The 27,529-nt window shown below is 47.7% G+C and overlaps 1 protein-coding gene and 1 long non-coding RNA gene across 2 annotated transcripts in view; one reads left to right on the top strand and one right to left on the bottom strand.

Annotated features, from left to right (window-relative positions):
• CDH26 (cadherin 26) overlaps nt 1-27,529 on the top strand; it is a 38,989-nt gene that overhangs the window by 8,180 nt on the left and 3,280 nt on the right. The window contains exons 2-15 of the mRNA XM_074317674.1: nt 2,767-2,823; nt 3,828-3,932; nt 5,608-5,769; nt 10,441-10,588; nt 12,141-12,307; nt 12,500-12,628; nt 14,257-14,442; nt 15,654-15,922; nt 18,802-18,944; nt 20,064-20,303; nt 21,501-21,725; nt 22,274-22,407; nt 25,294-25,371; nt 27,040-27,108. Of these exons, the coding sequence (XP_074173775.1) occupies nt 2,767-2,823; nt 3,828-3,932; nt 5,608-5,769; nt 10,441-10,588; nt 12,141-12,307; nt 12,500-12,628; nt 14,257-14,442; nt 15,654-15,922; nt 18,802-18,944; nt 20,064-20,303; nt 21,501-21,725; nt 22,274-22,407; nt 25,294-25,371; nt 27,040-27,108 (2,112 nt within the window). The remainder of the gene's footprint in view (nt 1-2,766; nt 2,824-3,827; nt 3,933-5,607; nt 5,770-10,440; nt 10,589-12,140; nt 12,308-12,499; nt 12,629-14,256; nt 14,443-15,653; nt 15,923-18,801; nt 18,945-20,063; nt 20,304-21,500; nt 21,726-22,273; nt 22,408-25,293; nt 25,372-27,039; nt 27,109-27,529) is intronic.
• On the bottom strand, nt 331-24,562 carry LOC141568197 (uncharacterized). The gene is made up of 3 exons (XR_012491243.1): nt 24,423-24,562; nt 23,122-23,219; nt 331-417 (listed from the first exon to the last, which is right to left on the bottom strand). It is a non-coding gene; the product is annotated as an uncharacterized LOC141568197 (long non-coding RNA).

Genomic DNA, 27,529 nt, shown 5'->3' with positions numbered 1-27,529 from the left:
CCTTCGGTACACGCCACCAGCAGTTCCCAACATGGAGCTGCGGACTGAACCAGCAGACCCCAACAAATGGGGACTTTGGGTGAACCAAGGGCTAGGGACTAGGGTTCTGGTGGGACCATCTCCCAGCTCAGGCTGACCCACGAAGCCCTGACTGGGAGCTAACCAAGGGCTGAGGACTGGCACTCTGTCAGGGCCTTCTGTCAGTCCAGACTGACCCGTGAATCCAGGACTGGAAAGCCAACTAGACTGGGAGCCCACACAAAGGGAGTGGAGCCATTACCGAGAGGAACTTACCCACAGCACTCGGAAGTGGCGAGAAAGACAGAGAACTCAAAGGGATCAGGGATACTAGCGCCTGTGTTTCTTGTCCCTGAAGCCATCAGAAGTTTCCTTCAGATCCTACCACTGCCACCAAATCTGTTAAAAAACAAAATTCAACTCAGTAAATTATAAAAGTCTTGTTGGCTTTATTCAGCAATCCATGAATCGGGCAACCTCCCATCTCGCAGACAGAAAGAAGCCTAGAGGAGCTGGACAGATGAAAGGCTTTCTAGGCAGAAGGGGGCGGGACAAGGAAGTTACACTGGCAAGGTCACCTTCCCTTAGGGGATGGCGGGGGTCAGGGGGTCTACCAGGCAGATGACCTCACTACTGCTAAGCAGCTCATTCCAGACTGATTGGTTCAAGGTTCCATTTCTGGGTGAGGTTGAAACCATAATTAAGTTAGGTATTAAGCCTTGGTTTGGAGATGTGGGGTGGAGCACATGTGACTCCATTTTGGGCCTGTTGTCCCTTTTATAACACTGTCAAGACAATTTGAGCAAACCAATGGGGATGGATGAAAACCTCCCCCATCCACCCACCCACACACACAGCCCACCAGTTGCAACTGCTGAAATGAAAATACAGACAGTGGAATCAAGATTAGAGAAATCAGGGCTTGTTCCATTCGTACTTAGTGGATGGAGTTAACACTGCACATGTTTGTTGGTGGTGAGCAGCTTTGTACAGTTGGGAGGGAGAGTCCTGGGGCTGTTACATTGCTGTCGAGTTGTCCCCTGTAACGCCCCCCAGGCCAGGAGGCAGTGCGTGGTAAGGGTGAAGGCTGTGCGCCCCGATTGGGCTGCTTAGCATCCTAACCCAGGCTGGTCCACTTCTGGCTGAGGCTCTCGGCTAACTACCTGACCTTGGTTCTCACACTGTCGTAAGTTGGACTCTTCCCGGGAGCTGGAAAAGTCCCAATATCTGGATGCCACCCCCAGAGGTTCAGATTGAGCTGATCTGCGGTGTGACCCAGGCATTAGGGTTTTAACTTAACTTTGTTAAGCCTCATTTCTTCCCCTGAAAAGGGAGCTTGGATTTGTACTAACCTGTCCTGGAGCTTGTGAAAGTAAATGAGGAAACGCACGGAAGGGCTTGGCACAGTAACAGCTGAGCCGGTGTGTCCATATGTCTGTGTCTTTCTGTTTTTCCAGCTATAGTATTGTTATTGCTGCTGCTTTTTTAATCTGGAAAATTCTGAATCTAGTTATCTTAATAAAATGTTAGCATTTATGCTCTGCCTGATTAATTCACTCAACTGCCTCATTCCAGAACAACAGAGCTGGTGGACTGCAAAGGTGAGGACGGCACTGGGGTTTCATCTCCTCTCCAGCCTCAGTTTCTCCTTCGGTAAATGAAGGTGTGAGACAGGGTGTCTTTGAGGGTCCTTTCAACACGAAAGCGCTGGAAGTTTATTTTGCTGTGATAGCACATAAATGGCACAGCGGTAGTTACATAGGAGCTGGCTAGGCTGCTGAAGAAAAGGTTTGAAATGGTGAACGACGACACTTTGCAGGAGACGCCTGAAATTCCACGTTGTTGTGTGTGCGTGTCTGCACGTGCGTGTGTGTGTGTGTGTGTGTGTGTGATTTCCCCTCTGTGTATGCACACCTTGGAAATTCACTTGTCTGGGTGATGCAAAAAGACTAGAAACTTACGAGTATAATGGCTGAAATAATTTTGTAAGTGCCCTTATTATATTTCCCATCCCTGCCAATTTTAAGCAGTTAGTCCAAAGAGGACACCTTTTAAAAGGTTTACATAATGTTTCTATAATGTGATGGGGGAGAAAACTTTATTGAGAATCCAGAGAGCTTTTGCTTATGAGGGCTATATTTACTGGTACTTTATTTTAGATGGGGAAATTTTAAACCTGTTTCTCAATTCATTAAATATAACAATAATAAACCCATTACGTGTTAATATAAATACCCATTTTATGAAAAATAACCCTATTTTTAAAAGTTCCATTTAGTTTGAAGAGTGGCACTGTCTCTGCTTGTCCTGAATAGACAGCTTGCTGTCCTGCTTTGTTAATTAATGTAACAGTAGAATGTTATGGTTTTAAATGCCCCACCACTGGTAACGCCAGGTCAGAATTCCTTTGTCAGTTCTGTAGTTACAAAAGAGAAGTGGTAGTTACCATGTTTCCCCGAAAATAAGACCTAACCAGAAAATAAGCCCTAGCATGATTTTTCGGGATGACATCCCCTGAACATAAACCCTAATACGTCTTTTGGAGCAAAAATTAATATAAGACCTGGTCTTATTTTCGGGGAAACAGGATGAACGGAGGCATGAAGAACAAGAAATTATATTTATCAAACAAAATGCAGACATTCTTTTTTCCACTCGAGTTCTGGAAGGTCTGTGTGACTTCAGGCACTTTCTACCTGATTCTGACAAGTATATTCCCCACTAATTCATGTCATTTTTATTTTTAAGGTCAACATGATCAACAGCTTCCAACAAGAAAATGATGATCTTACTAATCAAACACAGGTGGGTTTGGAAGTCAGTTTCTGAATAAACCAAGTGAGACTTCGCTTTGCTTAGACACTGGATTGCAATTCCACGTTTTTTAGTGCCCTGTCGATGTTTGGTTGGCAGGAAATGAATTAGTAACTAGATGTGGGCGTTTAGAATCTTGAGGGACTGCCCGAGAACTGCAGATGGTGCTTTGATGTCTAATTACAGGATGAGCAATCTGCGAGCATCAAATATCAGCCCAGAGGTTTATACACGCCATTTTCTCCTTTACGGAATAAAAATACAGTGGACTTAATATTTCCAGTGTGTGGGTGTGGGGCAGCAAACCAACCACCATCCTCATGCCCCCTGAGGACCATTTCCTCCCTGTTGTTCTTGTGATAAACTCACTTTCTAACTAAGTTATTATTTCTTTTAAATGTACATTTTTCTGGATAGAAATGAATGTGGCTACGAACCAGGTTCAATTGTAATAGACGGCAACTGTACAGTACATATATAAATAGAATACAGACAAAGCCACCGTGTTAACGTCTGTCTATATTCTCTTGCCTGACAAATCTCTGAGCCCAATGTCTGAGTCTGTCTCTTTCTGCCTCTGTTACAAGGGAGATTGGCAGACAGAGAGGCATTACAGACCTATCAGCACTGAATGGAGATGTTCTCATCAATGATTTCAGAAAGACAGAGACATAGAGAGGGAATAACTCTCTCATTCATTCAACAGCTATTTGCATGTCTACCACGGGACAGGCGTAAGCACATAATAAGTAATGCTCCTTAATGCTATGTCTGCACAGCCCCTAAAATTACTTCATGAACCATGTAAAACCATTGGGTGGCACATGCCCCTCCGTGCAGAAATTACCAGAGTTATTACGAGAACAGGCACTTGGAATTTCTCAGCATTGAAGGCTGTTGTGAGGATGAGAAAGAGAATTCCTCCCAAGGGCTAGCCCAGTGCCCGCAAGCATCACCACCCACCTCCTTCTCATCACTGTCACCATCATTTGCAGGGAGAGAGCCACCGGCCTCTGCGGCGATCCAAGAGACGATGGATTATCACCACCATGGAACTGGAGGAGGAAGACTCAGGACCCTTCCCCAAGCTTGTTGGGGAGGTAAGGCAGCTACACTTAAGGCACGGCCCCCGTCATCCTCTCTGACTGGGCACGGCCCCTCCGGAGAGGGCTAAGTCTTGACAGGCTGCGTGCTGGTGAGGCCAGGGAGTGAAGCGGTGGGAGAGGCCCTGGGCTGGGGCTCGCGTCCTGACGTTGGGCAAGTCACTTCTCCAGGCGAGTGTCACCGAGAGAATCAGAATCACCTGTGGCAACACGATGGCTATTTCCAGTCTGCAGCCCTCTTTTATTTGGCCCATGCAGTCATTTTTTAAAAATTCATTATTCAAAAATAAGGAGATTGTAGTTACTGGAGGCTAGGGGTGGGGGCAAAAGGGAGAGTAAAATAAAAAAGAAAGTGAAACAGTGGGTGCCAGGGGTGGGGTGGGGATGACGTCCTGGGGAGTCAATGTTTAAATGGTACAGAGTTTCCGTTTTACAAGATGGAAAGTGTTCTGAGACGGAGGGTGGTGATGGTCGCACAACAACCAGAATGAACTTAATGCCACGGACCTGCACGCTTACATATGGTTAAAAAGGTAAATCGAATGTTATGTGTGTTTTACAATTAAAAATGGAAATGAAGAGATTTATTATAATTCTACACTTCTGGAGGCTTTTTAAAAATTGGAAGCTCTGACCACACGGAGCCTGCATTCTCACACAGCAATGAAGAGGTGGGGCCTGGGTTACCCCGGACGTCCCACTGTCTCCCTCGCTCGGACGCTGAGTACCAGCCGAAGCACCAGAGAAGACACTCGGTGATGTTGCAATGCCGGAAGTTTTACACCTGACCATGCGGTTCCTTTTTGTTCCCTTCCTGACCCCAATGGGTCTTTGAATTATGTACTGAGTCCCCAACAGCTCTGACGTTCTCTGATTCTTAGAAAACACTGAAACACCATACATATTTTTGCCATGTTTATAAAAATAGTATATGCCTACTATTAGAAAGAAAACATCTACAGGAAGTCTTCAAAGCTCAGTGGTTAGAAGTATAAACTCCCCGCGTCAGGGGGACTCCACGGGTTCGAATTCCAGATGTAGCACACCCTTCCCACGTGGGAACCCCGACCTGCTCCCCACCAATGGCACCTATGAGAGTGTTGGCATCACAGGGCTGTTTCACAGGTCCAGTAAGTGAGGGCCAGAAGCCACACAGCAAACTGGCTCACTCAGCTTTCTGAAGGTTTGCCGTGTGCCTCACGCCTCTCGACCTGGACGGAAGGATACCCTGTATGAACAGTCAGTACATATTCCTGCAGACACTTCCCTCCATTTACTGATGTGAGTCTGTTAGCAGAACGGGACTACACGATGCACACTGCCCTGCAGGTCGCCTCGCCTGCTTCCCCACGTGTCATACCTGTTTTTACGGCAGTTCACACACACCCTGAAAAGCTGCCAAGTCCCGTTCTAGGTGACGGGGTACGGTTACACGACTCGTTCCATGTGGGTAGACACTTATGTTGTTTCTCATTTTCACCATTAAAAGCCAACTTGCCACCGTATTCCCTGTTCCTGCATCTTTGTATATCCATCTATTTCTTTAGGCTAAATCCTCAGGCGTGTAATTGCTGAGTCTGGTTCTTCCAAAACGCCTTTGAATCTGAGCCTTGATCTTGGATGTGCATAGTGCTTTTTTCTCATCCTCATCTTTGTTTTTTTCTCCTTCCAGCTGTTCAATCATATGTCTCAAAACGTGTCATTAATGTATTTCATCAGTGGACCTGGTGTAGATGAATACCCAGAGATTGGTTTATTTTCTATAGAAGATCATGAGAATGGAAAAATATATGTGCACCGCCCTGTTGATCGAGAGAAAACGCCATCTTTTATGGTACCTAAAATTTGATATATTCTAAGCTGGGACTTACTGTAAAGCTCTTGCAGGAATATGGTATTCGGTAAGCTGTGTGCCATGATGGCAAGCTTTAGAATGTGCATGGGTTGCAGACGTCTTTTGTAATCTTCCTTTGGAGTCTGGATTTTGGTTCTGTAATGATTTCTGCAATCGATGTGAACACACCTTCCACTAAAGACCAGTATCCCAGCAAGACCGGGGTATCTGAAAGTGTTTGGGCACAGAGCTACAGAACATTTATAAAATGGGCTAATTAATCTTTTAATGAGTCACAGTTGAAATCTATGGAGAGCAGCACCAACAGACCCCCTGGGTTGCCTAATAACTGAGGAATTAGGAACTGCAACCTGGTGAGTGTCTTAGGGTGACTCCAAGTGTTTATGATTTCATCATCCCCAAACCATGGTCTACTATGAAATTGAAATTCATGTTCTAAAACAGGAAAGGAAATTATAAAGAAAAATGCCCCAAGCCATATGGGGGTTACCAGCCTGAACTTATAGGAGGTTCTTAGGAAGTCAAGTGTTAGTTGTTTCGACTTCTGCTGAAAGTGGGCCTGGGCCTCAGGCCTGCTTGGCTGGGTATTACCTCCTTCAGGGTGGGAAGGTGTTAACATCTGAGAGAATTTAGGGAACTTTTCTTCAGTGACCTCAAAATATTTGTACACATAATATATTCCCTTAACTCACAGATAGGCTCTGAATCTCTAATTTTTAAACAGGCAGAAATTCTCCCCAAACTCCAAAAGACATGCAGAGATCTCTCCAGGTTTCTATCCACACAAATCCTTGCCTTCTCCACAGACTCTGCCTGGCTGGTAGAAGGAAGGTATACAGAGTTGTCACAGGGGGGTCTGGGACAGCTTCGATCTCTAATGAGCAAACAGGTTGCCTAGGGATCTTGTTAAAATGCACGTCCTGTTTCGGTAGGAGGGGGTACAGCCTGAGCCTCTGGATGCTAACAGGCTGCCCAGCGACGCTGGTGTTACCGGCCCTGGGCATCCACAGGACACAAGACCTGTGCAAGGATGAACAAAACGTCTAGTGGGCTTTTTGGTTGTCACTGTTTGTTTGCTTTTAACACCTCTAATGAAGTCTTAAGGGTTGGCCATTCACAATGTTTTCTGAAACTTGACGTCTAGATGGAAAAGCTCGGCAGTCAGTCGCAGATAGGTCCCAGGGACTGTTTAGAGCAAAACGGGGAAATGTGTGGGTGATGTACATGGCATCCCATGGCTCCTGTCCCATCGATTTCAAGGCGCTGTGTGACCTCTCTGGCTAGATCAAATCCATTTTCCACCGCCCAAAGCATCAACCACAGCAGTCCTTTCACATTGATTTCTGTGCTTATTTGGTAGTTGGGCCCCTTACTTGACTGTGTATTTCCATGGGAGAAGATACAAGGTGGGAATTCTGAGGCGTGCCCCCATCCCACCCATGGCTCTCGGTCCCATTATTCTGGTTTACTTTCTCCCCAGTACTTTCCATTACCTGAAATTGTACTTCCGTGCTGAGTCTCTGTTGATGGTCAAACTGCCCCATTAGAGTGTAACTTCTAAGAGGGAGGAGAGCCTGTCTTTTTCACTGCCATGACCCAGCGTCAAGAGCAGGAGGGTCGATGAATGAATGAATGAGCGCAGCAGCGTGTAGTCTCTGCCTTCTGGGGTGCTCTGGGTTGCATGGTGTCTTCCAAAACGATGTGCTCAAGTCCTAACTCCTGCTACCTGTGAATGTGCGTTTATCTGGATATAGAGTCTTCGCAGACCTACTCAAATTAAGATGAGATTATACTGGATTAGGTGGGTTCTAATCCAGTGACTGGTGTCCTTATGAGATGAGGGAAATTTGGATACAGAGAAAGACGCAGGGGAGAATGCCATGTAAACCTGGGCACAGAGACTGTGTCTATAAACCAGGGAGCACCAAGGATGGCTGGCAACCACCACAAGGTAGGCGAGCTGCCTGGAACACATTTTTCCTCAGAGCCTCCAGAGGACCCAACCCTGCTGACACCTTGGTTTGGGCTCTACCCTCCAGACTGTGAAAGAACATATGTTTGTCGTAAGCCACCGGTTTGCAGTACTTTGTTAGAGCCGCATAGGAAACGAGCACACAGAGGTAAGCTCTGTGGTTAGGAGGACAGGAAACAGGCCGGGGAGGAAGATGACCTGCCACGAAAAGTGGGACGAGCACAATTTGACAGGAGTTTAACCTGTTAAACTCCAAGCACTGGAGTTTAACCCTCTGCTTAGGTACAGGAATGTTTACCATTGGTTTCTGGCGGTCCATAAAGAGGTGCTATTAAAAATTAAGTAAACTGAATGTAGTGGTAAAAAGACATTCCTAGAAGCACTGCTTTGCTCGAGGATGGTCGAGGAGTCAGTAGCATGAGACCAAACACTGAAAATCTCGAGTTTAGGAGGTGGGTGGGGAGGCCAGCCTCTTGGGAACCCCATGAGCCATGAGAAGCAGTAGCAGCAGCTGAGAACTGCTGTAAGACTTAAGGCAGATTGGGAAAGGGACAGGTCTGTTTTCTGTGTAAGGATCTCACCTGTTTATATCAGAACACACTCAATTTCATAGGATACAAATACACTCAAGGAAATCCACCCTTTCATGTTCCTCGAAATAACTTTTTGTTGCTCTTTATCCCGACACTGTCCTCTTTGCACACTTACAGCCTGTGCATACAAGTGATTTGTACTGTGTGTTTGGCAGTTAAGATGTTTCCATATGCTCATTTGTGTCTAAGAGTGTGGATCTGGCATGTGGAATTTCGAACCCACACGTGCCACTCCATCATGTCCGTATACTACGGATCGTTTATCCAAGGACAGAGGCCTTAAGGCGATAACAAAAGCTAAACCCTTTCCGAGAGCAGAAAACACTCATGACATTTCCTGTCTCCATTGTGACTCTGGGTTCCCCAGAAAGTCTGAACATCTTGCCAAAGAATGAATAGCACTTATGCCTCTTGGGCATCTTATAGAAGTAAAGGTCTCAGATGTAGCTTTTAGGATAATACATGGAATCTGAAATAATAAACATAAAACAAATATGTGGTTCTTATTTTCCAGTGGGGGGATTACAGTTGGCCGAGTTTTAGAGCCAGAAGCCAGGCTGACTAGGACCAAAGAGCTGCCAGCACACTCACAAATGATGGAAGCGCGTGCAGGAATGGGTGTGAGAAAGCCAATTTGCATAAAAATGTAAGAGTGTATGTTAGGACCCCAAAGCAGACCAGGCGGTAGCAGTCACGTTGCAGCATCCTTCGTATTGTAGGGAGAGAGGAGACAGCTGAACCCGAGTAGACTGGAGGGCCCAGGTCAGCATGTTAGGACCCCGAGGGGGCACACTGTGTGGGATGCAGGTGGGTGAGCAGCAAGTTTGCAGGGAGGCATGTGCAGTGACGGACAGGAGGGGACTAAAGAGTACAGATGCTGCCTGGAGCCGGCCAGGGCCTGAGACACCCGCCTGCTGAAGCTGCCTGCTCTGGGCTCTGTGTGGCCCCAGAGGGAAGTGGTGAAGAACTGGCTGATAGCACAGTCAAGTCTACGTCTAACTGGACATGAACCTGGGCTCCTCTGCCTCCAAGTTGAGGGCTCGAGACCCACGGAACCTCCATGGCATAGGGTGGGGTGACAAGGTGCCTCCAACTAGAGGTTCTGCAAGCAAGGAAGGAACTGATGTCCGTGAGGGCTCAGCCCAGTTCCCCTGAGTCCTCCTGGGCCTCCCTGAACTTTCTAGAATAAACCCTGTGCTTCCTCAGTGTCTCTGTACCTGGCAGCCAGGTGACACCTGAGAAACCAGTGGTCCCACCGTCAAGGGCCGTCTGCCTTGAGAACGTCTGGGTGCAACATTTCATCCCCTTTCCTGCCCCTTTTCCTGTAACTGAGCCTGTGCCTGACTGCTGACTCCTTCCCACAGTCTTTTCAGCCTTCGACAAATAAAAGCACATTTCTCCCGAGCAATGAGCGTCAGCAGCAAGCCAGATGAGACTTACTTTTAAATATATATATATATACTGGGGTGCCAAAAGATGTATACACTTTTTAAGAAATAAAAAAACTATATTAACATTGTAATACTCAATATATACCGGTAACAAAAGATGAATACAAGTCATGTGTATACTTTTTTTTGGCACCCCAGTATATATGGTTGCCCAGTTTTTATTTTACAAGTAGGAACTTAAAAAATGAACTGCCTCTATTCTTTTTAGAGCCATTTTAGGTTTACAGAAGAATAGAGTGGAATATACAGAGTTCCACCCCCCCAATTTTCCTGACCCCGTCCCGTCATTAGCATCTCCCGTCAGTGTGGTACAGCTGGTATACCTGAGGAGCCAGTATTGTACATTGACTCAAGCCCACAGTTTACACCAGGGTCCCTCTTGGTGGTGCACATTCTGTGGGTTTCTAGTCAGTGCACTGGTTTGTTCTATGAATGTTTGCTGAGCGCCTGGTCCGTGCCTGCAGTGTGCTCAGTCCCGGGGGTCACAGGGCACGCGACAGTGACCTGGCCCCCGACCTAAGGCACCTCCAGGCTGGGGGAGAAGACCACGCAGAACGCACAGTGCCTCGGCTGTCATTGGATGAGTTTCACCGGGAAGTGCTTCTGCATGTTAACACAGGTCTCTGCTTCCTAGGTTTATTTGGATGTTGTGGATCGCACAGCAGGAAAAATCGTGGATAAATCCTTGATCTTCCACATCAAGGTCCGTGATATGAATGACCACGCACCCCAGTTCCCAAAGGAGGAATTCAGCATCCATGTGCAAGAGAATCACACCGCAGGTGTGTGCCGTGGGCTTCTGCCCGCTGTTCTGTAAAGGTTCTCCTGCTGCCACACTGGTGGGGATGGGGGTCCTAGTGGTGGGGGGGGGGCGTGGTCAGGGAGACGGGTCCTGACCACATCTCAAAGGTCGCAGGCCCTGGAGTAGAGACAAAGGCTAGGGGTCTTGGAGCCTCACAGTGCACTGGCAACATTACAGCCATGTGGGATTGTTTCCATTGGAAGAGCTGATACGTCGGTGCCAATTAAGATAAAGCCAAATGCAATGAGGGAAAAAGGCAGAGCAGGGTGGTGAGCTGTGAGTATCTCCGTGCATTTCCCATCCGTACAATGGCAACAGGAAGACGCCTAAAGTCTCTGAGCCAAAAATTCTGTGAGTCTTTAAAACCAAATCACTTCTTTTAGAATGTGCATCTATTTTAGTAATAAAAAGGGTTATTTACTGTGCAAAACAGTCTTTAGAAACTTTGGACAATTTCCAAGAAAAGACTGAAATATAAAGCACCTTTACCACGATCACAGATAAGTACCTGTTTTTATATTCTTTCAGTATTTTTCTTGGCATTTTATGTGCATATATACACTCCCTGTTATATTTCTATGGGTATATATTCACAGATTTTTATAATTTCAAAGGCATATTTGTATGTCCATATCCATTTTTAATCTTTATCAGTACAAAATGCATATGTATATTAAATACTGACAAATATATGGGTGTGCTGTTTTACATGTGTATATTTATGGATTTTCTTTTTGAAAAACGCACTTTCACTGTTTGTAATCTAATAGTATTCCCCAGAATCCAATAGTGTCTTATTTTATGAATGTGCTCTAAGGTATTTCGCTAATTTATTGTTGGACATTTGTGTTTTGTTGCCACTTTTTGTTATTTTCACAAATATGCTTCAATGGGCATATCTGAGCTAAATCTGTGTCCCATTTAAGTATTATTTACTTAGCATAAATTCAGAGAAGTAGAATTGCTTCAAACCGCACACACAATTTAAGCGTTCCAATTTATTCACCTACCTCCAACGTAAGAGGGCCCAAGGTAGTATTATCTTTGATTTTTAACCACTTCAATGTTTTGATCGGTTTCTTGACCATTTCTATTTATCTGGTCCTTGTTCTTTTCTTTATCCATTTCTGTTAGCGTGTTTGTTATTTTTCTTCTTGATTTTAACCTCCTCATTCTATATGAAGAATGCCTATGTTTGCCATATATATTTCAAATATGACTTCCTGGTTTATCATTTCCCTTTCATTTTGTCTATAGTTTTTTGGCCACACATCTGAAAATCTATCTATCAATTTTGTCCTGTAAATCTTCTGCTTTTGCAATTGTGAGTAGAAATGTGCTCTTGACCTTATGACTATTTAAATATTCATCTTTATTTGGTCTACTGTGTCTCTAGAATGATTTTATAGTTAAATATTTAATCCATTATGGCGTGTGCCCCAGTACCATTTGGCAAAAGAAAACTGTCCTCCTACTGGTTTGATAGACTGTCTTTGGCCAATTGTTTTACAATTAAAAAAAATTCTTTCCAGGTCAACCTATTTTTCAGATGTTAACAGTTGACTTGGATCAAGAAAACACTCCAAATTCTCAAGTCCTTTATTCCCTTGTTTCTCAAATGCCGTTACTGAAAGAAAGTGGCTTCAGGATTGACCGGACTACTGGAGAAATCCGACTCTCAGGATGCTTAGATTATGAGGTTATGTGGATTTTATTATTTCTAAACATGAAATGTGTTCTCTATGTCTGAGCCCGATTGAGGGTTTACACTTGCAGTGAGAAACCCTCTGTGGCTAGACTTGCTGCTGAAATTGCGAAAATGGAATATTTCTTTATTAACGTTTCCCTTTCCCGTATTTGGGGCTTGACTTTCCTTTTCCTTCCCACATAGACTTCTCCTCGGTTCACGTTGCTAATCAGAGCGACAGATTGTGGGGAACCACCATTGTCCTCCACGGCCACAGTTCACATCAATGTGCAAGAAGGCAACAACCATAGGCCCACATTCCCTCAAAAGGAGGTACGTCACCTGGCTACCACAGATTCCAAGCCCTGACACAACTGACCCTAAGTCGTAGGCTCAGGGAATCCCTACATCACCCTACAGCCGTGTCATTCTCCAAAATAACTTGGGTTAGAATCGAGAAGTCAACCATACTGATATAGAATCAATTGATAACAGTCACATGAGCTTCCGTTCTTCACTACTTTGTGCCAGAAACTGTGCTCAGATCTTTTCCATGTCTGATTTCACTCTTACCTGTTGGAAGTCCGTCACGATTTCTGTTTCACAGATGCGGGCTTTGAGGCCTAGGGAGGTTAGAGCACCCACGCTCGCTGAACGTCAGGTTTCTCAGCTTCCACACTACTGACATTTGGGCATGGACAATTCTTTGTGGTGGGGAGGAGCTGCCCGCTGTCTTGTAGGATGTTTAGCAACCCTGACCTCTACCCATGAGATGCCAGGAGTACCCCCCACACCAAGTTGGGACAACCAAAAATGTCTGCGGATATTGTCACATGTCTCTTGGTGGCAGAATGGCCCCCGCGTGAGAAGTCTAGACCTGAGCTTTTCCCACAGTGTTCCAGGGCTCCAGAACAGGGAAGACAAGCAGGCAGGCTCTGGCCTGGCCCTTCTTGGTCACCTGACTTATATTGTATATCAGGGTTCCATGCAGGAGTTCACATGCCACAGGATCCCCAGGCTTGAAGGATGTATTGAAATCCACTCTTCAGACTAGTTTGGAAATACTACACCATTTAAGACATCCAAGATTGCTAAGATAGAGGATAACAACTACTCAAGACCTGTTTCCAATTTTTAAAAAAAATTATTAAAGGAAAATGTCCATTGTATTTCTGTCTTTCTCCTGGCCTTCCTCCCCTGCCCCCCACACCCCACAAGGAACACACACACACTCAGTCATCGTCCCGGGGATGGGATTTTTGTCTATCTTGCTCAAAGCACCTAAAACAGAATCAGGTACATAAAGAAATGCTACAAGTAATTTTTTTAAAGTGTCATTAAATTTTTTTAGTTGTATAATCCAACGCTGAAATGTTTTCAATGAAAGCACCTCACCAAACAGTACAGAATAACTGAAAAATAATATGTTTGAGCCTTGTTTCCAAGTTTTCTGGCTTGGTAAAAAGCTGTGCTCTCAAAAGTAAGGCTAAAAAAGTAAACCCTGTTATTTTATGTGCTCATTGAAGGAAATTATCTTGTCACCAAAAGTATTAAATAACCATCTATTTTAAAGATCTGCATGTGTTAGAAAAATGATCGCCTTAATCTAAGTAACCACAAGAGTTCTATTTTAGGAGAAGAGCTAGGATTTTTAGGCAGCATAAACTAGGATGTGTGTTATTTTTAAAATTCTTAGAAAAATAGGGCACTGCGTCAGATTGAAGAGTGCTTTCAAAGTTGTTCAGCTGTAGGCACCAAGTCACAAGGAGAAGGGACGAGATGTTTGTTATTGATGCTTGTTCTGCTGTGTCAGGCAGAGTTTCAAATTCCTTGAGGTCAAGTTCAACAGCAAGAGAAATATCCAAGCTGTCGTGCCACGGGCTGACTTTCTCTTGCTTGCTTTCTTTTTCAATTGCGGTTCTTTATCTCCATGACATGGACTCGGTGATTGCCTCTCTCAGTATAAAATTCAGGTTCCCGAAGGCCGAGTCAGCCGGGACATGCTGCGTCTCCCGGTCCAAGACGGCGACACGCCATTCACGCCAGCTTGGAGAGCGACGTTCAACATAATGGATGGCAATGAAGAGGGACATTTTGACATTGTGACTGACCCTGAGACCAATGAAGGGATTTTAAATGTTATCAAGGTAAAGCCATCCACAACGGGTACCAGCGAGGTGGCCCCATCCCGCAGGTCCGTGGTGATGACAGAGGGGCCAGCACAGCTGAGTACCCACTGTATGCTGAGCACGGGACATGCACAGTCATGAGAGCCCAGGGTCCCCGGCTGAGGAGGCAGGGCTGTCATGGATTCTGCAGTGGCCCTTGGCCCTTTGGCCTCCGTGCTTCCTTCTACCAAACTAACGTCAATATTAAAAATTATTTTTGATATGACTTTAAGTACCTCAACATTTACTTTCTTTTAGACAAGATTTAATAGATTTATATAGGCCCCAAAATGTCATTTTTTTCTGACATGATAAAAATATTTAAAACACTTTCCCTAACCCTAAGAGTTCACTTTTTTCCATCTGAATCTAAAACAAATTGGAACATTTGTGCAGGCCAGTAAAAGTATCACGGGCTCCTGGTACATGGCCTGCTGCCTAAGGGGGAGTGGGCCCTGCATTGGACTGAGAGGAAAAGCAAAGCCCAGAGAGGCTGGGTCATTTTCATGAAGTCACACAGCTGGAGCAGGGTTCCGACTGGGGCAGCCTGACTCCAGTGCCGTTCGTGTTCATCGCTCTCAGGGGCCAGTGCCCCTGATGCAGTGCACGTAAGTCAACCTGGGGACCAAGTTCAAAGGCAGACCTCAGTGAGTAGGTGTGGGTGCAGCCCGCGCTCCTGCCAGTCAGGATAACGAGCTCCCAGGTGATGCCAATGGCCCCCACAGGCTGTGAAGAGCCAGGCTCTGTGGGTCCTGCACCCTACATGCCTGGGGCTGAATTTTCCAAACATCCCCAGCCTTTTAGTCCTTTTAAGTCACTGACCACTTTCTACCCTGGATAATTATGATCATTAATATGCACATTTCCTTCAGGTTCCCTGAGTGTTTTTTTTTTCTTTTTCTTTTTGCAGCAGGGTTGTCACATTAATGTTTCATGAGGTTATGGTTTTTGTTGCATTTTTCATTACCCTCTGATGGATGGTGGCTCTTTTCAACCAGGAGAGGGGGAGAAAAAAAAAAACACAACAAGAGCTCCATAAATGATTTGAAAATGAGCTGATGACTGTCTCTTGATCATTATCAAAGACAATGTAAATAATAAATGACGCTCAGAAGCCACAAACTGTGCTGAGCTGCCGCTGGCTGCAGCACTGGCAGGTGCTAATGAAATCCTCTCTCTGGGGCTTGCAGCCTTTGGATTACGAAAGTCCCCCTACACGAAGCCTTGTCATTGCTGTGGAAAACGAGGAGCTGCTTTTCTCCTGCGATGGGGGCGAACTTCAGAAGCCAAGGAGGCCAGCGGACAGCGCCACCGTGAGCGTGCAGGTGACCAACGCCAACGACCCGCCGGTCTTCCACCCCGAGACCTTGGTCGTCAGTGCGGTTGATGGCGCCACACCTGGGATTCAGTTGGGAATTTTTAATGCGACGGATCCAGACAGAAACGCCAACCAGATACGGTGAGAAGAGGACCCGTTTAAGGTGGTTGTTTAAGCAGAACGAGCCATATACCTGAGCAAAGTCCTGGTGGAAAACAGGCTCGTTGGATGTGATGGGAGGCTGACTCTGTCTCAGTTATGAAAATACCAGGAGCCCCCAGAATGCCCAGTGGCCCAGGTCCCAGGCCTCTTCCTTCTGGAACTTTCTCCAGTCCCACCAGGAATTCACTTGCTCATTTCCCTTTGCACTTGGCATATTTCTCTTGTAGAATCTTCTTCTTGTGCTAGAATAATTCCTTATGTATTTCTAGCCCCCTCTTTACCCAAGCTTGTATACTGGCAGCCCTTTGGCTTCCAGGCAACAGAAGTACAGCTTTTTTCAAATTGTGGTAAAATGTATATAACATCAAGTTTCTCATTTGGACCATTTGTAAGTGTGCCGTTCAGTGTCATTAAGTAAATTCACACTGTTGTGAGACCGTTACCACCATCCATCTCCAGAACTCTTTTCATCCTGTAAAACTGAAACTCTGCCCCCATTAAAAAGAGCCCCCCTTTCTCCACCACCCAGTCCCTCGTAACCACAGTCTCCTCTGTCTCTGAGTCTGACGACTCCCTGTCCCTTGTGTAAGTGGAACCATCCAGCATCCGTCTCTTTTGTGATGGGCTTATTCCATGTAGCATGACGTCCTCAAGGCTTAGCCGTAATGGAGCACATGGTGGGACGCCCTTCCTTTGTAAGGCTGAGCGATGTTGCATTGCGTGGACGGACCCCGTTTTACTTATCCAGTCAGCTGTTGACGGACACGTGGATTGCTTCCACATTTTGTGAAAAGAGAACATGATAAGTGAAATATGACAGTCACAGAAAGACAAATACTATAGGAGTCTACTTCTATGAGGTGCTTACCTCAGTCAAAATCATACAGACAGCAAGTACAGAGGTGGTTTCCAGGGGCCGGGGGAGGGGACAATGGGAGCTACCGTTTAACAGGCACAGCTTCAGACCTGCAAGAGGAAGCGTTCTGGGGAAGGACCGTGGGGATGGTCGCACAACAGTGTGAATGTACATGATATCGCTGAATCATAAACTTACCAATAGTTAAGAAGGTGAATTTTATGTCATGTGTACTTTACCATGATAAAAAAGGGGAAGAAAATGAAAGCTGCCAGCATTTAAAAATCAAGAGATTAGGCAGAACAGCCTGAATGGTCTGGATGTTCTCGGAAAATGGAAGGTTTGGCCTCACTGGGTCTGTGTTCTGTGGGACCATGACCCCCCCAACCCCCCTGGGGCACAGTGGGGGTCATGCCCTTCGAGAGGCCGAGCTCAGCAGTTGGCCCCAGCCCCCATCCAGCCAGCTTCACTCATTTCTGGCAACCGGTTGGCCCCCCATGGGCACCTTAAAACCATGTTTTTCAACTTATACTTTGGGAAGGACCAATTTTGTTTCTTTTAATTTCCAATTCACCATGGAGCGATAGTCCTAAAAAAGTTTAAAAGGCGAATTACTAGGGAAATGATTCTGTGCTGGGGCCACAGTAACACCATGACCACAAACGCTTCCCAGCAATGGCCATCCGTTCTTGCCCAGCTTATTCTGGAGGACGCACAGATAAAGGGGCTCAGAAGCAGGTGGTCAGGCGGCAGTGAGCAGAAGTGCTTAGAGGGCTTGAGAAAATGCACAGTGCCAGGCCCACCCATGGGCCTGTTTCTGGGGCCTGCGGGGGCGGGGGCTGAGACTTGCACTTCTCACACGTCCTGCGTGATGCTGATGCGGGGTCCACGGCCCCCCTCTGAGGAACCCGAGGCACAGCCTGCACCTGCTTCACCGCTGGCTTCTTGGCCCTGGAGGGCGCTGGGCTCAGAGAAGTTCTCAGTCACGGTCTGCACTGTGCTCAAGCCAAGAAGTAAAGAGTCTGCTCACATTGGCCTCCAATCTTGCCTTTGCCAAGGTGTACGTGGGGTGTCCTTTGTGACCGAGTTGGGACGTGACCTGGCGAGCAGGTTAGGTTTGCTTGTGTTTGCCGCCTTCTCCATTCTGTGGGGTTACACACCAACTTGCTGAGAGGTGTCTGCTGGCTTGAGACGGTCCAGGGATGAACTCTGAGTTTCTACCCAATTTGTGAACATTACAAAACCACTGCCCTCCCACGGAACTTCTGGAGCTTTCTGAGTCGAGCTGTGCACGGAAAAGCTGCAGTCCCTTTAAAACTCGCGATGCATGGAATATCTGAGAGGGATTGCCACTAGCCCTTTCCCCGTGGGGAACAGCAGGCAGGCATTTCGGGGGGTCTGCATCTTTTCTGTGCTTGGCCTCTGGGAACAGGAGTTTCCTCTGTGGGTCCTACGGTGGGCAGCTGCACTTGGCAACCCAAGATGGGTCCCATCGATGCCATCTGAGTGACAGGTCTCAGGAATTCCAGAGGGCTGGGCAGGCCCACCTCTGAAAGTGGCACCAGGTGCACTCAGGTGAGGGGGACATGGAGACCATGGGTAATCACGGGGTATCCGTGTGTGGATCGTGTGAGCCCCAGAGGGCACAGAGTCTCACAGTTACGTTCCAAGGGCAGGTTGCTTTGAACATTAAGCTACCGACATCTATAGGCCACTGATGACAGATTCCTTTACAGGATGAATGTTTTCCCTAAGATGGACAGTTAGGTTCAGCCCAGCGAGGACGGGATGCAAAGTGCTCAGTGAATATCGATTTGACATTTGAAGAGTAGAGTCTTCAGCGGTCACCCCTGTGCCTCCATCGAATGAACACTCCTAACTTAACTGTTCTCCGAATTTCCCACATTACTTTGATAGGAAGTGTGTCTTCTGTGATATATTTTAATTTGTCTTTTGACGGAACTTCGTAATTTTTAAAATTGCACGTATTTCCTTCTTTAAGGTATAAACTGGTTCACGATCCTGCGAATTGGGTCACCGTAGATGAACACTCAGGAGCGGTTGTCACCAGGAAGCAAGTTGACCGAGAGTCCCCTTATGTGAACGGCAGCTTTTACACAATCATCGTTCATGCTGTTGATGACGGTAAGTGTTTCCCCAAAACTGGAGTGGAAAGCGTGTTTTCTTGCTTCCTGCGGGAAAATGACCCTGGTGAGTCAGCACAACTGGGAAAAATAGAAACCGCTTTATCAGTGTGCATCCATACTGGTGATTACTTTGGGTGATAATTCTTGTACTGGCAAACTAGGGACCAATGCCACAGAAAGAGAGGCACTAGTCCCTCAGAAGAGACAATTAAACCCACGAGGAAGTCTCATTCAAACCCAATGTCTTTTTCATCTGTGCAAAGACAACTCTCTCGCTCTCTGTCAAAGCCAACAGTGTGGGACAAATACTTAGTTCACGTCCCCGTGCTTGGAAGGGCTTGCAAGCTCCCGTAAATGTGACCACATGGGACGCACTTGTCATCAACCCAGCGTGGGCGGATCGATGATCATGTTTCAACATTTTCTCTACAACCTCCCAAGGCTGAACTTTTAAACCTGCCAGAACATGAAGCTCAACAAACAAAAACTTTCAAATAAGTTCAATAATTGTATTTAAGGAAATATGTGAAGTCAAAGCCAGGTTCCGAGGGATAGGTAGCTGGATACACTGTTTGTAGAAGTCATCAGTAGACTGTTGGCCAGGATCACAGTAAATCTGTGTTTCTAATCAGAGGGGAAGGAAAGTGGGGTCCATCTTCCCGGAACTCGGAGAAATAATCTAGCGGGATGTGTACCCACTGCTGTGTCCGCCAATGGTCAAGCCTTACAAAGCTTGTACACATCACAGCCTGTCACAGGTGTGGACAGTCCAGATACAGAATATTTCCATCCTCACCTCCCAGCACACCCATTTCCCTCCCTTCCCACCCCCTTAACACCTGGCATAACTGACATTTAATGCACTAGATGATTCTGCATCCTACCTGCTTCTGCAAATGTTTTGATGTGGCATTTTGTTAACTTACCCTACCCAGATATTCTGACTTTTCAAAAAAGCAGGTATGCAAAGCTTATGACTTTGAAAGGGAAACAGTTTCAGCAATTGGGTGGTGGTTCATTTCCTTGGAGCTAGACAGTGCCTTCCCAGGGGTTTGTGGGCACGGGGCAGGCTCTTTCACTGCTAAGCAGCCCTGCCCCCCTGGAATTCCCTTGCCAGGTCTGCCCCCAGGGACCGGGACAGGGACACTGAAGCTTTTCCTGTCGGATGTCAATGACAACGCCCCGACTCTCCACCCCCGCTCCCGATACATGGAGGTCTGCGAGTCTGCGGTGACCCAGCCCCTCCTCATAGAGGCAGAGGACGGCGACCTGGAGCCCTACTCGGAGCCGTTTACATTTAAACTGGACACCACCGGAGAAAATGCACAAGACACGTGGCAACTGGGGGAAAACCAGGGTGAGTGTTTGTACTGGCCCCGGATAAAGGCCTGAAACGACAGAGATGTGACTCAAACAGACTTAGGCAAAAAAAAGGAGTTTACCAGTTTCTGTACCTAAGAAAGAAGCCAGGTAAGCCCGTGTTCCAGGAGGGCTGAGGCGAGATGCTCTAAGGACATCCCGATGCTGCCTGTCTGGACCTTGGCTCGGCCTTTCTCTGGCTCCTTCATTCTCAGGCAGGATCTCATCTGGGGGCTGCAGGGTGGCGCTGGAGTCCCTGGAACCCATCCCAGCACCTGGCAAGATTTGTATCACTGCATGGCTTGGGCCACCTGCCCCGCCCATCATGGTGGGTGGGAGTTGGGAGGTGCTGACTGGCTGGAATGAGCACACACCTAGACCTGCCTGGGGTCTGGGCTTAACCTCTCTGATCCACATGGGAGTGTGGGCTCCCCCAAGGAAAACCGGGGTGCTGCTACCAGGAGGAACCGCTGGCATCCACGGGCAACATTCTCCTTTGTGCTTCTGTTAATAGGTCTATAAAACGTAGTGTTTTTCAGTTGAAACTGTGAGCCCCTGGGATTGAGGAAGCCTAGCAAGGAAGCTAGATTTTCAAATAAACACAGCGTGTAAGGTTCCTGGAGCCAGAGCATGTAGCAGCGCCCTGCACGTTACCCCAGAAGGCCGGGCCTTGGCTTCCGGGAGCTGATCTCCACGCCCTTGGAATGACCTTTCTGATAGAAGTATTTACCTGGGGTCTTGTACCAATCAACAGGAATAATGTGACTCAGGGTGGGGGCTTTGGGTCTCCTGGGAATCAATCAATCAGCCATGTGAGCAGCCACTTACGTGACCAAATCCTGACGGGAACTGTGGGTGCCAGGCTCGGTGAGCTTCCCTGTGTTGTCACTCCTCAATGCCAGGAAGAAACATTGTCCCAACCCCCCGGGAGAGCAGAAATGGAAGTTTAATTCTGCGTCGGGTACTTTTCTGGACTCTGCCCTACGTGCTCCTTCCCTTGGCTGACAGGTCTTGGGAATCCCTGAACTCGCAGCTGCTGTCAGAAGTGCGGGTGGTCTTGGCGACTGTCCCCTCTGAACAGTAGTTGGCCTACTTTCGAACAGAGCATTGGCACGTGGTAGGCGTTTAGTAAACACCTGTTGAGTAGCTGGACGGTGAGGGATTCAACGCATGTGAGATCCTCCTCCCTTTGCAGGTCGGGCAGTTGAACTTTTCATGTTGAGGAGCCTCCCACGTGGTGATTACTTGGTGCCACTTTTCATCGGAGACAAACAGGGGCTTTCCCAGAAGCAGACTGTCCACGTGAGGGTCTGTTCGTGTGCCAGTGGACTCGCATGTGGGATGGAGTCATCAGTCGCAGGAGCCGGGCTCCCCGTGGGGGTCCTGGCGATTCTCTGTGCAGTGTTCACAGTTCTGGCAGGTCAGTGGTCGGCAGGTGCTGTTCCGGGAAAGTGGTTCCTCTCCGCAGACTGTAAGCCAGGGCCATGGAGTCCTCTGGGGTGAGAGCAGATGATGGCAGAGTGGGATGCCTCGAGAATGACCCCGAGGCTCATGATGGTCCCAGACTCTGATCACAGGTGGCCAACCTGATCAGAACACGCTGTCTGTCGGGCAAAAGCCGGTTCTGCTCAATAAGCAGCGATTTGCAACCCTGTGCTTGTAGTAACGCTGGGGCAGCAACACACACGTCTTGCCAGGTTCCTGGGCTTGGGGAAGGCTAATGGGGAAGCTGGATTTTCAGGCAAACACAGGATTACTGGTCACGTGGGACTAGTCTATCAATTCAACCAATAGTCGCCCAGCATCTGCCTGTGTGGCCAGCTGTGCCAGACTGCAGGTGCGAAGATGCCTGAGGCCCAGTGTGACCAGGGCAGGTCACAGCTAAGTCTCAGTCGACAGGACACGACCCTGAGGAACCCTCGGACGCAGACGAGGCTGTGTAACTCACTTCCCGTTGTCTCATCACAGTGACTCTGCTCTTCCTCCTGCTGCGATGCCATTTTGTGCCTGCAGCCAAGAGGCGCAGGTGGCCGGCCCACACCGAGGACGGCGTCCAGACACTGATGGTGTACACGGAGGAGAGCAAAGCCCTTTCAACCCAGGTAGAGGGAGCTACTTTGTGTTTTATGACAATGACATCAATACCGCTACGTGTTTTCCCACTTATTATGCCCCCCTTACTTCTTCACACTTCACTCATATTTGAGGAGCAAAAGAGGAAAAACAGTCCTGAGGAAATTGTCCGACGGAATTGTTTTAGCTCAACTAAGGGCAATTTTGCCCCTAGGGGACATCTGGCAAGGTCTGGAGACAATTTTAATTGTCACAACCCAGATGGGTGGGAGACTAGCATCCAGTGGGCAGAGCCCAGGGCTGCTGCTAAACACCCTATAACAGAGGAAAATCTGCCCAAAGTGTCAGCAGAGGGGAGGCTGAGAAACCTTGTTTAGGGGAAGAACGGTTTTCACCAGGTGAACGTCCTCTACATGGATGATGTATTGTGCTGACCAATTAAATCAGTCCACACTGGCTCTCGGCCACAGCCTGGGTAGAGTAAGGCAGAACTGGCTCCCGCATCCTCGCCGGCTGAGCTCCCTGACCTGCCCGGACAAGCCCTGGACCTTGCATCTTATTAGCTTTGTCCTATCGAGCAAGTCACTTAACCCCACAGCCTCGTCTGTGACCCACGGATGATAAAACCAACCTCACAGATCGGCTGTGGATCAAAATGATACCACAGTCACCCCGACATAGGAAATCAGCCAGGACCTGCTGGTTTCTCAAACCTGCTGCTTCTGACACTGGCCCGGCCGTACCTGTCGTCCTCGCAGCACCGCTGGGCTGGGGTTGGCCGGACCAGGAGACAGAGGCGCTGTGAGCTCTTCTGTCTTCACTGGAACTAAGGCTGGTTGATCTGAAAAACGGAAGCCAAAGAAATGTCAGACTCTTTCACTCAGAGGATCCGACTGCCCCATCTTACTAGTGTCTTAGCCCTCCACCCTGCATTTTCTCCTGGGAGGGAGACTTGTAGGTGGATGCTTTTAGGAAAAGACCGTCCAGTTAACACTGGCTTTATGCGCAAGTAACAAGGGAGATACTGGTCCGTGACCGCTGGTTTGAGAAGCTGGTGGGCAGCCAAACGCCTAGGATTCTTCCCGCACTTTCTCTTCCCTGCTGGTGTGAAGCAAGGGGCGTGTAACAGCCTTGGGTCGTTGCAGATGTACACGCCTGTACATCCACGAGGCCTGGCTGAGCCCTTCCTGGTGTGGGGGTGAGAAGGCAGGTCCAAACTAGCCAGATAGCCGGATCCTGGGAAGGAATCCCCCCACCCAGCAGTGACCGCAGCAGCTGTTTTGATTCATTTGTATCATTTCAAGCAGGAGACCATCTTGACAAACAACAGTGCTTTGTGTAACAGACAGATACCCTTGCCTCAGGCAGTTCCCTTCTGCTCTGATGTTCAATCATCTGGGGAAATGGAACTGGCTCCTAGACTCAGTGGCTGTGCTTCGCCTTCCCCTTGGGGGAGAGGGGTGGCTCTGTGGGTGCGGAGCTTGGAGGCGCCATGGGGGTCACTTCCCCAAGTCCTGGCTGTGGCACAGCCAGTGGATGAGGTGTGGTGGTGCCCTGGGTGCTGTACTTGCTGGCCAGCAGCTTAGTGCTGATGTCGTGGGAAGGAGGAAGCAGCCCCACGAGCGTGTGTGCAGGGAAGGTACTCACTGCTCAGGACATCCCCCCATTTCTGCCTAGGCATCTTTAGGGCTCTGAAAACGGGGGTCACAGACCTGGGTTTAGATTCCAAAATGGTGGCTTATCAGATACATAATCTGACCGACCCTTGGCTTTCATATATAAAGTGAGATTAGTAACGTTCTCTCTCTGTCTTAGGTTTACTGGGCAATTTAATCAAGTAAAAACCATACACATGAGTCTTTAGCACAGGCTGCGGCTTTGGCAGGCACTCAATGAACAGCAGCAGCTGATATTAGAACTATTGACAGTAATTACTAATTACGTCTTCGTAGCCATGGGTAAACAAGGCCATCTCCACGCGTGCATGCTTCTTCGTTACCCGTCTTACATGAATGTGCCAGCCCGCACATGCTCACACACTCACCTGGGACAGGCGGCTCTCTTGGGAGGACTTGCTCCATCTGAGATGCCACAGCTGAGTCTACCCACTCTCCACTGTAAACAGAAGTCGCATGGCATCCCGTCAGTGAAAAGGAGTTATTGGGCAGGGAAGGAAGGGATTGCAATCCCGCAAGTGCAGCTGGGGCGAGCCTTGTGCAAACCCTCAGATCAAGAAGAAGGAAGTTCTTTCGGAGGGGAAGAGGAAGTGGAGAGGATGGGCTATTCCCACCACGGAGTACTCCCGCAGGGCTCTCCCACCAACACAGGGTGTGACAGCACCTCCTACAGCCCCCCCCCACCCCATTCCTGTCTTGGTTAGGGTCTCTGGCATTAATTTTGACACCATGTCGTCCTATTTGGCCCCTGGATGCTCCCTGATCAAGATGGTCTGCAAGATTGCATGGATGCGTCCCATTTCCATGGGGAAGCTGGTGAGCTCTTAGAAAAGAAATCCAGCCCCATCAACATCTGGGTCCCTTAGTGAGTATCTGCTAACTGAGGAATGAATGAGACGGTGCCCATCCACGGGGACCCAGGAGGCATCATTGGGAGCCTCCGAGAGGACAACCTTTTAGATTACGAGCCCCTATTGAAACAAGGGTTTCTTGCCATCACTTCACATGAAACACTGAACAACGAGAAACTCCACCTGCCCACCAGTGATGACAAAAGCACCCTCTCCCCAAGTAAGCCGTTGCCATTGACAGGACAGGTGTCTTTTCCAGAGTCTGAGTGTTTTCTGGGATGGCGTAGATACAACGTGTCTGGGGGTGATGTTATTCCTTGCTCTCTGCTTTTATTTCTGCCATCGTTAGTTTCAGCCCCTGTCATATTTCTTTCCCTGTGTCCCACAGGTAGGGTCAGAGGTCAGGAGTCAGGCGACAGCCCTGTTCAGCAACACAACTGAGGTGGACAACACACTTGGATGTGAGGTAAGCATGGCTGATTTGCTGCCGGGGGTTAAACAGAGAAGTGGCTTCGCTGGTGGTTTCCATGGCAGGGACCCCCCTGGCTGGTCCTCCCAGCCCACATCCAGTGACACCCTCTGCCAGGTGGCTCCACACCTGCCTCCGCCCCATTCACACCTGCAAAGCCCCTAGTCCCTCCAACCTAACAGCCTTTGCCTCTCACGGGCAAGTTTCAGATGACTCAGCGCCCAGATTTCAGCCCACCCAGTGCCCCCTTCATGGCTCTGCCATGCGCATATGCCACTTGTACTAGCGTAGTTTTAAAATATTTTTCATTTAAATGGGCTTTCATGCAAATGAAGTACATTCCTTTAAATAGGAAATTTTATATTTCAACTGTAAATGGAAAAGCAGTTTTACTTGTGTAAAGAGCAGGTAAGTGGAAAATGGACACAATCGAAATAGAACCCAATAATTCCACGTAGAGAATGCTGCCTGCCAAAGGTCTAGGGGCTGTCTCTGTGAAAAAGGGAGAGACATCAAAGCCACGCTGGCACCAGATGGAGACTTTCTCCTGATGTCACTGGGAGAGTGGACGAGGAATTCAAAAGAGAATCGTTTTCTCACCATGCAATTCAATGTCCCTTAAAACCCTGTTCCCGAGCTGGCTCAGTCCTCCCTTTCTAAGTGGCAGATGGTCCCACATCAGATGACAGCGAGTCCATCCAGCGCTGCCATAAATTACTGGGCAGGGCCTGGCTGGGGGTGAGCAGGGCCAGGGCCAGCGGGCATTGTGCCCACTGGGGGAAGGGCTGCCCTTTCTCAGTTGTGCACAGATGTCATGTGGGCTGGTGGTGGCCTTCTCTTTCTTTCCTCCTTTGCTGCTCCGTAAGTGTCCGGGGGCCAGCAGCACTGTTCCCGATAAGCACAGTGACCGCTCTGATTTCCTGACCGTGCCCTGGGCTCTGCACTCTGCAGTCAATCCCACGGAATTGACCAGCCCCGGCGGGGGAGGGGATCTTTATCCCCATTAATGGGGAGGAAGCAAGGCCTCTGCCTTCTTTCTGGGTGTGTCTCTGGGTTCTCTTCACAATGTCCTGTAAATAGTAATTGTACCTATGGTGACAGGTTAAATAAACAGCCACTCACTCCTTCCCTAAGTTTAGTCATCGCTTAGGATCTATTGGGTAACCTGATACCTTAAAATCTGCTGCAGGCATGAGCTATCTTAAATAACACCACTGCTAAGGTCCATTGTCTGCTTGATTTTCTCTGGAATTTTATTTCATTATTGAAGGGACTATATTAAAATAATAGAAACCCCAAACAAAAATTACCACAATCCCATCCCTAAATTGAAAGTTTCATTTGCGTCACCTTCTAGATCTTTTCCGTGTGCACGTCCAGGTTTTAGGTCTATATTACCGTCGATAGAATGTTAGAACCTACATCTTCAGGTCACTTAAGGTCACACACTTCCGTTTTGCTATGGCCTTTTTCTTTTCTTTTTTTTTTGCCTCTCTCCACCTTTCCTTTTCTACTCCCATTTCCCGTCTCCCTCATCATAATGCAAAGTTTTATTGGCTTATGAGTGTATGAACCAGTGAGAGGTTTAGAAGGACACACATACCTGTTTTATTTTCAGTGAGGGAAATGCATTACCTTTTGAGTAAAACAGTATTTTCCCCCTAGGCGATAAATGAAATGCGACCGTCTTCAGTTAGGACATCAGACCAAGCACCCATCATCCTGGGAACTCTGGTGAGTTACACAAGCTCACTCTCTGCTGTAGTAACCTCACTAATGATTGACAAAGGGTTCCCTTGAGAGGCGGCCTTTCTAGAAGATTCTGTGATACTGGTAAAATATACACATAGTCAGTGAAATTCTTGTCATCTAACTAACTAGCTCTAGTTATTGTTGGTTGTTGTTAAGAGTTGTTATTTGATAGTCCCAATCAAATACGACACTTCTCAGAACACCCATCAGTAAATACGTTTTCTTGTGTCCGTCTTAAGGACACCAGAGATAACCTATACTATTAAGAGCACGTGGCTTTGGCCCAGGTCAAATTCTGGCCCAGGGATTTCACACCTCCTGCCAAACTGAGCCCTGACTTTCCCCTGCTTCACGTCTCATATACTCTAAGCACAAATTCTAGAACGATTGCTTTACTTTCTAA

The sequence above is a fragment of the Rhinolophus sinicus genome, linkage group LG13, assembly GCF_036562045.2.
Source record: "Rhinolophus sinicus isolate RSC01 linkage group LG13, ASM3656204v1, whole genome shotgun sequence".
Taxonomy (NCBI): domain Eukaryota; kingdom Metazoa; phylum Chordata; class Mammalia; order Chiroptera; family Rhinolophidae; genus Rhinolophus; species Rhinolophus sinicus.
This window is presented reverse-complemented; position numbering and strand designations above follow the sequence as displayed.